This window comes from Schistocerca gregaria, chromosome 1 (assembly GCF_023897955.1).
Source record: "Schistocerca gregaria isolate iqSchGreg1 chromosome 1, iqSchGreg1.2, whole genome shotgun sequence".
Lineage (NCBI taxonomy): Eukaryota > Metazoa > Arthropoda > Insecta > Orthoptera > Acrididae > Schistocerca > Schistocerca gregaria.
In genome coordinates, this window is record NC_064920.1 from 938,530,458 (window position 1) to 938,542,942 (window position 12,485).

At 38.4% G+C, this 12,485-nt stretch overlaps 1 protein-coding gene across 1 annotated transcript in view; it reads right to left on the reverse strand.

Annotated features, from left to right (window-relative positions):
- LOC126275338 (sulfhydryl oxidase 1-like) overlaps nt 1-11,936 on the reverse strand; it is a 50,705-nt gene extending 38,769 nt beyond the window's left edge. Inside the window, exon 1 of the mRNA XM_049977188.1 lies at nt 11,411-11,936. Coding sequence (XP_049833145.1) covers nt 11,411-11,684 — 274 coding nt within the window. The 5' untranslated portion in view covers nt 11,685-11,936. The remainder of the gene's footprint in view (nt 1-11,410) is intronic.
- Between the last annotated feature and the right edge of the window lie 549 nt (nt 11,937-12,485).

Consider the following 12,485-nt stretch of genomic DNA (forward strand, 5'->3'; position numbering starts at 1 on the left):
CTTTTGTATGAGGTTAGTTTACAGTCTACAGTAGAAAATATGCCCCTTTTTAGCACAAGCAGGTTGTTGTGGAATTAACCGTATTACTTATATGAATCTTCTCTCCCTATGTGGGATTTAGTTCAATGAGCATTCAGTTGACAATGCAATACATTTCTTGTTAGACACAGAGAAAGTTTATATGTAGAATAAAGGCACTCTCCATGAAAGTCAAAGTTATTCTCCCAGGACACTAAGTCTGTATTGGAAACCATAATTAACAGTCTCTGACAAAGAAGGAAATGGTAGACAATTATAAAGATAAATATTTTCATTGACAAAACTTACTCTATGACCTTGTACAATGTTTGATACATGAGACAAACAGTGGTTGGTGAAGGTATCACTACAAATGAAGCACAAGCTCAGATTAAAAGAGCTTGGGGAAGCAAATTGGCCATGGACTTGGTTAAAGAATTAACACAACAATTCCCAGATTGCTTTACAACACCATAGGAAACTTAAATCAAGTTGACTCAAGGGAAATTTGTAACCCACTCTTCCAAAACGTAAGTGACATTACCAAGGTACGACAATGTTCAGTAATAGCAGAAGGATCTCACATTGCACAGCAAGTGTTATAATCAGCTTAACTTTTCTATTGGCTGCCCATGTGCTCCTATTGTTTTGCTTGTTGTTGTTGTTGTTGTTATCTTCAGTCTAAATACTGGTTTAATACAGGCCTCCAATCAGCTCTATACTGTGCAAGTCGCTTCCGTCTCCAAATAACTGCTGTAACCTACATCCTTCTGAATCTGTTTACTATATTCATCTCTTGGTCTAGCTCTATGATTTTTACCTCCCACACTTTCCTCTAATACTGAACTGGTGATCTCTTGTAGTCTCAGAATGTGTCCTATCAACCACTGCCTCCTTCTAGTCTGGTTATGCCACAAACTACTTTTCTCCCAAATTAGTTACATGATCTACCCATCTATTCTTCAGCAGTCTTCTGTAGCACCACATTTCAAATGCTTCTGTTCTCTTGTTCCCTAAACTGTTTATCGTCCATGTTTCACTTCATACATAGCTTCACTCCATGCATATACTATCAGAAAAGACTTCCTACCGCTTACATCTGTATTCAATGTTAACAAATTTCTCTTCTTTAGAAACACTTTTCTTACCAGTGCCAGTATACATTTTACATCAGTTATTTTGCTGCCCAAACAGCAAAATTCATCAACTACTTTAAGTATCTTGTTTCATAATCATTTCCCTCACCAGCACCTTACTTAATTCAACTACAATCCACTTTCCCTGTTTTGTTGATGATCATCTTAACTTCTCCTTTGATGATCTTGTCAATTCCTTTCAACTGCTCTTCCATTACTGCTGTCTCTGACAGAATTACAATGTCACCAGCAAACATCAAAGTGTTTATTTTTTTCTCCCTCAACTTTATTTCCTATTCCTTTTTTTTCCTTTCATGCCTCTCAACTCTTGTAACAGCTGTCTGCTTCCTGCACAAGTTGTAAACAGCCTTTGCCTCCCCATATTTTAACCCTGTTTCCTTCAGAATTTCAAAGAGAGTATTCCAGTCAACATTGTCAGAAGCTTTCTCTAAGTCTACAAATGCTATAAACATAGGTTTGCCTTCCCTTCAAAAAGTATTTTCTAAGAGAAGCCAAAGGAACAGTACTGCCTCCCATGTTCCAACATTTTTCCAGAATCCAAACTGATCCCCTCTGAGGTCAGCTTCTACTAGTTTTTTCCATTCTTCTGATGATCTGTGTCAGTATTTAGTGTAACAGAGACTCATTAAATTGATAGTTTGGTTATATTCACATCTATCAGCATCTGCTTTCTTTGGAGTTGGAATTATTACATTATTCTTTAAACTTGACGATATTTTGGCTATCTCATACATTTTTTACACCAGATGGAAGAGCTCTGGCATAGCTGGCTCTTCTAAGCTATCAGTAGTTCTGATCGAATGTTGTCTACTTCTGGGTTCTCGTTTCGACTTACATCCTTCAGTGCTCTGTCAAATTCTTCTTGCAGGATTATATCTCTCTCTCATCTTCATCTATGTCTTCTTCCATTTTCATACTATTGCCTTCAAGTTCATCTCCCTTGTATAGGCCCTCTATATACACATTACACTTTTCAGCTTTTCTTTCTTTGCTTAGGACTAGTTTCCCACCTGAGCTCTTGATATTCATACAGCTGCTTCTATTTTCTCCAAGGGCTTCTTTAAATTTCCTGTACGTAGTACCTATCTTAACCCTTTGTTATATATGCTTCCAAAATCCTTACATTTGTCCTCTAGCATTTCTGCTTAGTCATCTTGCACCTCCTGTCAATCTCATTTTTTAGACATTTGTATTCCCTTTCACCTGCTACTAAACTTCTGTATTTTCTACTTTCATTAATTAAATTCAGTACCTCCTGTATTACTGAAGGATTTATACTAGGTCTTGTCTTTTTACCTATTGATCCTCTGCTGTCTTCGCTAGTTCATCTATCAAAACTACCCATTTGTCTTCTAGTGTATTCCTTTCCACAGTTCTTGTCAATCGTTGCAAAATGCCCCCTGAGAAACTCTCAACAACTTCTAATTCTTTCAACTTATCCAGGTTCCATTTCTTTAATTTCCTACTTTTCTGAAATTTCTTCAGTTTCAATCTACAGTTCATAACTAATACATTGTGGTCAGCATCCACATCTGCATCTGGAAATATCTTACAATTTAAAATCTGGTTCCAAAACCTTTGTCTTCCTATTACATAATCAATCTGAAACCATCCAGTGTCTGTAGGTTTCTCCAACATATAAAACCCTCTATCATGATTCTTAAATCAAGTATTAGTGATGATTAAACCATCTTCTGTGAAGAATTCTACCAGACAGCTTCCTCTTTCATTCCTTTCTCACAGTCCATATTTACTCACTGCTTATCCTTATTTTCTTTTATCTACTATCAAATTCCAGTCCCCGTCACTCTCAAATGTTCATCTCACTTAACTATTGGAATAATTTCTTCTACCTCATCATACATTTCTTCAGTATCTTCATATTTAGAGCTAGTTGACATATAAACTTGACCTACTGTCTCTCTCTTGCTCTGATAATGTGTTCAGTATGCTATTCATAGTAGCTTATCTGCATTCCTGTTTTCTTATTGATTATTAAACCTACTGTTGCATTATCCCTATTGATTCTATATTTATAAGCGTGGATTCCCCTAACCATAATTCATGTTCCTGCTGCGACCAAACTCCACTAATTCACACTACGGCTAACTTTGACCTATCGATTTTCCTCTTCAAAATTTCTTGTCTACCTGCCCAATTAAAGGATCTAATATTCCCTGCTCTGTTCTGCAGAATGTTAGTTTTGTTTCTCCTGATGATGACAAGCTCCTGAAGAGTCCCAGCCCAGAGTTCCCAATAGGGTACTATTTTACTTCCAGAATATTTTACCCAAGAGGAAGCTATCATCATTTAACTATACAGTAGAGCTGCATGGCCTGAGGAAAAATTATGGCTGTATTTTCCCCTTGCTTTCAGCCACTCACAGTATCAGCATAGGAAGGCCATTATGGTTGATGTCACAAGGCCAGATCAGCCAATCAGCCAGACTGTTGCCCCTGCAACTACTTTAAAGGCTGCAGCTCCTCTTCAGTAACCACACATTTGTCTAGTTTCTGTCAAACGATTGACAGCTGTTGCAAATCAGTGTGATGGAAGAGCTCCCAAGAGTTGTGTACCTGTGATACCTGTACCAGAGGTACCTCAAATACTATCCTCTCCTGTGGATACTGTCTCACCTGCAGGAAGTACACAATCTGCCATTGCCCATCTACTTGACTGCAAGTGACTTGTCCTGTACAGAGTGGATGGGGACCCGGGAGGACTCAGGATGTTCTACTGATCCCCCTAACCACTAAGTTTGAGGTGCTGTCTGAAACTGACCCAGTGGGACTCACTTCACCTGTTGTGGGGAAACCAGTTTTGTCTGATGTCAGGAGGAGGTAAATGCAAAATGGTAGGGGTCAATTAATCATCGGCAGTTAAACATATGGTGAATGATGGTACCTCTTAGATAAATTGCAGCAAGGGACAAGGAAGGACTCCACATGCACTCAGTGTGTATGCCTTGGCATCTTATTTAACATGTTTAAGATGCTATTCCAACAGCCACTGAGGGAACAAGATGGAACCAACTGCAGATTGTGGCACACATTGGAACAAATGGTGGCATTTGTCTGAGCTCCAAAGTCTTTCTTGGGTCATTCCAGTGACTGGCAGAGAAGGTTCCGATGACCAGTCTTGTGCATGGAGTTTCAGTGAAGCTCACAATTTGCTGCATTGTCCCCAGAACTGATTGTGGCCCTTTGTTTCTGAGTCAAGTGGAAGGACTGAACCAGATACTTCGAAGGTTCTGTGACATGCTAGGCTGCGACTTCCTGGACTTGTGCCGTGAAGTTGACAACTTTAGGATCCCCTTAAATAGGTCCAGTTGCACTACACATCAGAGGCTGCTACTCAGGTAGCTGATTGTGAGTGAGGTGCACACAAGGTTGTTGTTGTTGTTGTTGTTGTTGTTGTTCTTAAGATTACGTGACTCTCCATCCAATCCAGATAACAATAGCTGTAGAAAATCCAGAAGTATCATTGTAAGGTCAAAAGGTGACAGTATTAATATCCTAATGGTAAACTGCCAAAGCATTCACAACAAAGTGCCAGAATTTGAAGTGCTCATGAAAAGCACTGAAGCTCACATAATGCTAGGTACAGGGAGCTGGTTAAAACCTAGAACCGATAGCAGTGAGATTTTTGTGATAAATTTAAGTGCTTCCCAAAAGGATAGGCAAATGGGAATGGAGATAGTGTATTTTTCGTGGTAGACAAAAATCTAAAATCCACAGAGATAGAAACTGAAGCTGCATGTGATGGAAAATCCAGGAATGTAACAATATTACACACACACACACACACACACACACACACACACACACACACACACACACACACACACACACGCACCCCTATCGCTCACCAAACTCATCTTCAGAGAACACCTCAGTTCAACTGTACATAAGTTCCCCAATCATACTGTAATCATCAGTGGAGACTTTAATCATCTAACAATTAATCTGGAAAGTTACAGTTTTGTTTGTGGTGGGCGTGACAAGACATCCTGTGAAACTTTACTAAATGCCTTCTCTGAAAACTACCTGTATGACACATATTTACGAACGCCACTCATGATGGAAATATATTGGATCTAATGCCAACAAACAGACCTGACCTCTTTGAGGATGTCCACATCGAAACTGGTGTCAGTGACCAGACGTGACTGTTGCAACAATGGTTAGCAAAATACAAAGGACAACTAAAACAAGCAGAAAGATATATACCTGCAGTAAATCAGATTTTAAAAAAAATCAGTCATGTCATATTTCAATGAGTAACTTGAAACTTTCAGCATAGGGCAGGAGCATGTAGATTAACTCTGGTTCAAGTTTAAAACAATGGTTGACCATCCACTGGATAGATATGTACCCAGTAGAACAGTTCATAATGGGAGGGAACATCCATGGTACACATTCACTGTAAAGAAACCTCTAAAGAATCAGATTACTGTATAACAGGTGTAAAACAAAATGGAGGGCTATAGATAGAGAGATGCTAAGTGAAACACATTTGGCTGTCAAGAGAGCAAAGTGTGATGCCTTCAATGACTGCCATAGCAGAATATTGTCAAATAACATTTCACAAAATCCAAACAATTTCTGGTTGTATGTAAAGGCTGTTAGTGGCACGGAAGTTAGTGTCCAGTACCTAATTAATAAGACAGGAACTACACATCACTCACACACTGATGGTGAGGATGCAATTAGAATAATTACTGAAAACAGAAGCATTCAAACAATCATTCTTCCCACACTCCATATGTGAATGGAACAGAAAGAAATCCTAATAATGGGCCATACCCTCTCCCGTGCATCTCGTGGTGATTTGCAGAGTATAGATGCAGATCAATCTAGAGTCAGAAATATTATTCAGAACTAATCATTTTATTAAGAAATACAGCAACTGTCATTTCATTCATCAAGATATAATTTCAGTACTCCAACTGATCTATGTATATGATTGGCAAGTAAGTTCATAGCATTTTTCCAAACACAACAAATAACAGAGACTTAAGTCATCAATAATATATCCTCCTTTATTATCTATAACAGTCTGCCAATCGTGACACAACTTTTTATTCTGTGCCTGTAAAAATTATGTGGATTTTAGGCACAGAACATGCGGAGCCATGTTCACAGCGTTTTTTCATTCAGAAAGGAATTTACTTAAAGTTCACTTGACAGAAAGTGGAAAAGGTAAAAATATGAGGATGAAAATCAGGTGAACAAGGAAGGTGTGGAATGTCTCCCCAACCCAACTCTTGTATAGTGTTTTTTGTAGTCTCGCAGAATTAGGGCAGTCATTGTCATGGAGTAACATCACTTCACGCAATCTTTGTGGTGGTTGTTCTTGGACTGCATCTGCAAGATATTTCAGTTGTTGACAATACATGTCAGCAGTGATGGTTACACCTAAGGCAGGCAATTCACAATACACCAAACCATTGCTGTTCCACCAGATGCACAACATTATTATTATTATTTTTTTTATGTGTGCAGGTCTTTGTGGGGAGAGTTGCGGCTTTGTTTGGGCTCAACCATTGCTTTCTTTTCCTTGTGTCTGTGTATGTGCGGATGGATAATGTGTGTGTGCGACTGTACACCTGTCCTTTTTTCCCCCCTAAGGTAAGTCTTTCCGCTCCTGGGATTGGAATGACTTCTTACCCTCTCCCTTAAAACCCACATCCTTTCGTCTTTCCCTCTCCTTCCCTCTTTCCTGAAGAAGCAGCCGCCGGTAGTTGCGAAAGCTAGAAATTCTGTGTGTGTGTGTGTTTTATTTATTGTGCCTGTCTACCGGCGCTTTCCTGCTTGGTAAGTCTTGGAATCTTTTTTTTTTATATATAGAAAGAAACTTCCACATGGGAAAAATATATTAAAAACAAAGATTCCAAGACTTACCAAGCAGGAAAGCGCTGGTAGATAGGCACAATAAATAAAACACACAAACACACACACAGAATTTCTAGCTTTCGCAACCGACGGTTGCTTCTTCAGGAAAGAGGGAAGGAGAGGGAAAGACGAAAGGATGTGGGTTTTAAGGGAGAGGGTAAGGAGTCATTCCAATCCCGGGAGTGGAAAGACTTCCCTTAGGGGGAAAAAAGGACAGGTGTACACTCGCGCACACACACACACACATATCCATCCGCACATACACAGACACAAGCAGACATTTTCAATCCATCCGCACATACACAGACACAAGCAGACACTGAAAATGTCTGCTTGTGTCTGTGTATGTGCGGATGGATGTGTGTGTGTGTGTGTGTGTGTGTGTGTGTGTGTGTGTGTGTGTGTGTGTGTGTGTGTGTGTGCGCGCGAGTGTACACCTGTCCTTTTTTCCCCCAAGGGAAGTCTTTCCGCTCCCGGGATTGGAATGACTCCTTACCCTCTCCCTTAAAACCCACATCCTTTCGTCTTTCCCTCTCCTTCCCTCTTTCCTGAAGAAGCAACTGTCGGTTGCAAAAGCTAGAAATTCTGTGTGTGTGTTTGTGTGTTTTATTTATTGTGCCTATCTACCGGCACTATATATATATATATATATATATATATATATGAAATATGAATTTGAACACATGTTTTGTCTCTTGTTTGTTTGAGTTCCCCACACAGTCACTCCATATTGTAAGTTTGTAAGTATGGTTCGAAAAGTCAATGATATACTGTACGCAGATGGTTCTTGTCTGAATACTGTGATAGTTGCGTCATTAAGAATATTACAGAGCTCAGTTTCTTACAGACATTAATAATATGTTTTTTCCATTTCAATTCATTATCCACACGAATACCTAACAATCTAGCAGATTCTACTTCTTCCAGCCTTGTTCCATCAACCTGTAAATCCATGTTTACAGCCTTTTCCTTGTTTTTAAACACTGCATACATAGTCTTTTTAGATTTATAACCAGTTCATTTTCCAACAGTCATTGAGTTGTGACATTTGCAGATATGTATGCTCTGCTCTCAAGCTGTTCCATATTTTGGTCACTATTTAGTATTGTCATGTCATTAGCATACAATATTTTCTTTTCTCCCTCCTCAACACCTATATCATTAACAAACACATTAAATAACAATGGCCCCATTACCGAACACTGCGGCACTCCATATTTGATGGGTTTGGTTTCTAATTGGTAGGAGTTACCTAATGATACATACTGCTTGCTGTTGCACAAGTATGATTTTACCCATTCACCTGGTTGCCTTCAAATGCCATAGTTGCTTAATTTTTGTATCAGCATTTCAGTCAATGTTATCAAATGCCTTTGAAAGATCCAGAAACATTGCAGAGACAACCTTTTTCTCATCTATGGACTGTAAAATGCATTCTGTTAGACTGGCAATTGCTGATTCCGTAGATTTATCCTTTCTGAAACCATGTTGTGAGGGTATGAGAATGTTATGTTTGTTCAAATAGTTAACTAATCTGGTATACATAAATATTTCTAGGATTTTTGAGAAACCTGATACCAGTGAAACTGGTCACTAGTTGTTGGATCATCCTTATATCCTTTCTTGTACACTGACACTATCTTCGTTATCTTCAGTTCTTCTGGAAAAATTGCATCTCTAAAACCACTGTGTTGTCTATTTTAATTGACCTAATACCTTCTTTGTTTGACCCATCTTTTTCCCTTTCTTACAGCATTGATTGCATTCCAAGCTGCCTTTGCCTTGTTTTTTGAGTTCGTTATGGTGGTATCATTTGCTCTTGCTTTGGCTTCTCTTATTGTTTTTCTATACTTCTTTTTCAACATTTTATAGTTTTCAGCTTCGCCCATCCGTCTCGCATCCTAAGGCTTCCTTCGCTGTTCTAGTATTTCACTGGTAATCCACTGTTTTTGATCTTGCTGCCTTTCTTGTCTATTTACTTTCAGAAATGCTACATTAAAATGGTACTTAATTGTTGAAGTAAATGTATCATATTTTTCATTTACGCTCTGAGCCTGTAGGATATTTTGTTCACCGATTATCCTAATTTCTTTGGTTATTTGTTTTGGTTCTGATACTGTGTCATTACTTCTGCAAATGCTAATTAGTTGTCCATGATGATCAGATATTTCTGTATGAACTACATGTGACTCATAGTTACACATTTTAGTAATTATGTTGTCAATAACTCTCTCACTTTGTGAAGTCACTCTTGTTGGTGCAGTTATTGTTACTTTCATGTTATGCTGTATTAACAATTCTTCAAAATCCTGTCTTATTTTTGTGCCTTTTCCCATGTCAATGTTGAAGTCTCCACATAAAATAAGATTTCTCTTCATATTCACTCTCAATAAGCTGGCAATTTTTTTTCAGTGCAGTACGATTGTCAGCCATGCATGCCATATGCCGCAGTGAATATACTGAAATGAAACTCAGTGAAATACAAGTTATTAATTTATTGAGTATTCATTTGTTACGGAGTTAAACGAAATAGTGGAATGTTGGGAGAGTCCACTTGAAGTGAAGTAACCAAGGCAGGTGAACAATCATACAGCACGCACGACTAACAATCATACAGCACTGTGGAGAGACTTTCTGAATACCCCATACCTTCCCTCTACATACACTAAGAGATTTTTTCTACAATTTTGTAAGGTGTTCCTTACAAACACCAATGTCCATATGTTTAGAATATAAACGACAATTACTCACTTTGAGAATGAAAATACCTCTGTGTTTCTCTGACCTACTATTTAGTAATACAGGGTGAATCAAAAAGAATACCACAACTTTAGGAATTTAAAACTCTGCAACGACAAAAGGCAGAGCTAAGCACTATCTGTCGGCGAATTAAGGGAGCTATAAAGTTTCATTTAGTTGTACATTTGTTCGCTTGAGGCGCTGTTGACTAGGCGTCAGCGTCAGTTGATGATAAGATGGCGACTGCTCAACAGAAAGCTTTTTGTGTTATTGAGTATGGCAGAAGTGAATCGACGACAGTTGTTCATCGTGCATTTCTAACGAAGTATGGTGTTAAACCTCCTGATAGGTGGTGTATTAAACGTTGGTATAAACAGTTTACAGAGAATGGGTGTTTGTTACGCCTGATATGCTACAGAGAGTGTGGAACGAGTTGGAGTATCGCGTTGATATTGCTCGAGGGTCTGGAGGGGGCCATATTGAACATATCTGAACTTGTTTTTGAGTGAAAAAAAAACCTTTTTAAATACTCTTTGTAATGATGTATAACAGAATGTTATATTATGTTTCTTTCATTAAATACACATTTTTAAAGTTGTGGTATTCTTTTTGAATCACCCTGTACAGCAACAACTAATTTGCTGTTGTAATGGGCCTTTCTCGAACAAATAGTAACTCAATCATTTACCATTTTACAATAAAACATGACCCACCCTTGATAAATTTCCTACCAATGTAGGCTCAAAAATGGTTCAAATGGCTCTGAGCACTATGGGACATCTGAGGTCATCGGCCCCCTAGAACTTAGAACTACTTAAACCTAATTAACCTAAGGATATCACACACATCCATGCCCAAGGCAGGATTCAAACCTGTGACCCTAGCGGTCGCGCGGTTCCAGACTGTAGCGCCTAGAACCGTTCGGCCACTCCGGCCAGCCACCAATGTAGGCAAGTATTATATTAATGCATGGTAGAACTGAACTGGAAAATTCTTAAAAGCTACCAACGGTAAATTACATCACTGCAGAAGTATAATATGATGCAGTAAAATTCATAAAATCAAGATTCACTATCTAGGTTACCAAAATATTTTATAAGTATACTATATTATAGGAAGTTTTACCACTTCATTTTATAGATGTTTACAGACATCGACCTAGCAGAATCTGGCCAGCTGATGAAGATTATGATGACATTTACTTAGTGAGAGTTTTCGATAGTTGCTAATGTTATCATAATGGTGAATTTCTTCCCCTGAAAAGTCTTCTATTACTGCTTTTCATATAAACCATAGGAAAAATAAATTACAGATTAGCAACGGTCAGCACTCTCAATATTGTAAACAGAGCTTGGCAGTACTTCACCGGCTGTTTTCCCCGCGATACACAAATAGCTTTTGATACAAGACAAATGTTACTTCTGCTCAGTTTACAAAAAGTAAATTGATCAACCCGCAACAAAAGGGTGTGGCAGTTTAACAACATGTTTCTAAGAGTAGCAAAACACTGTCTTTAGAGAATATTGCTAGAGAACGTCGCTGATTACTATCTAATGGTATGTAAACCTTATATCGAAGTTAATAAAGTAAAACAATACATACCGTATGTGCTTGCAGCGACTGCTTTCCAAGTCGGTGCATACCTCTGACAAAAGCCGCACCAGCTGCTGTAAAATTCAACTAACCAAGCGTTATTTGTGTGAAAGACAGCGGTCTTGAAACTTGTAGTATTCAGTACTGTCACTTTCGAATCATCGTCATAAAGACCTCTGTTGGGTGCCACATTTAAGATATGTCTCGCTGGAATTATTGCAATAACTCCTAATGCCAGTGACATTAGAGAAACTAAAATAATTACATTTTTGTTCAGCGACATACTGCGCTCTTTCAATGTCTACTGATTAACCACAATACCTGATAATGTTACTTCTGGGGTTCTGGAGAAACACTTCACTGAAAGACTATATCCAAGGATATCTACCACAACAATGGATAACTTAACAGGAACGCTGTGCGCATGACAGTAACTTCTTCACGGCATACTATTATGTTTTGACGCGTCGCCCTTTCAAAACATACAGACGAATTCTGACATCACTGCTTCTTGGAGTAAATTCTTTGACTTCGCAGTCCCGTTATCTGTGTTCAAAGAATAAAAGTAAAAAAGACGATTCGTTCCCTTGCAAGAAGAGTAGCGGTTCTTCGACGATTCTTCTAAAGATAAACAACAAATTTGTTGCCTTGTGGCAATGCATTTCATAGCTTTCTTCAGAAGTTTGACGAGAATTTGTACCAAAAGAGTACATGTTATCAGAACCAGATTATTCAGGAGATAGAAGACTTCAGAACATGCCGCGTCTTTTAAGCCAATTCACACAATGTGTATTGACAGTCACGTCACGGCACCTCAAGTACCGTGATATTAGCTCGCATCACTGTCCGCAGCAGCGTTTTTCGCGGGAATTGGAATCATATTGTATTTGTATTCGTCTCATAACAGACATTTTAGAAATGATCTGATCGCATCGTACAGGAGACATGTCACTTTTTCGCTAGGATATATTTTTATTTATTTATTTATTTAACCTGGCAAGATATACACGGTTAGATAATTTTTTTAACACTAATTTTATCAGCATAGCTTTATGTTGAACACATTGTTAAACTTTTTTATCAT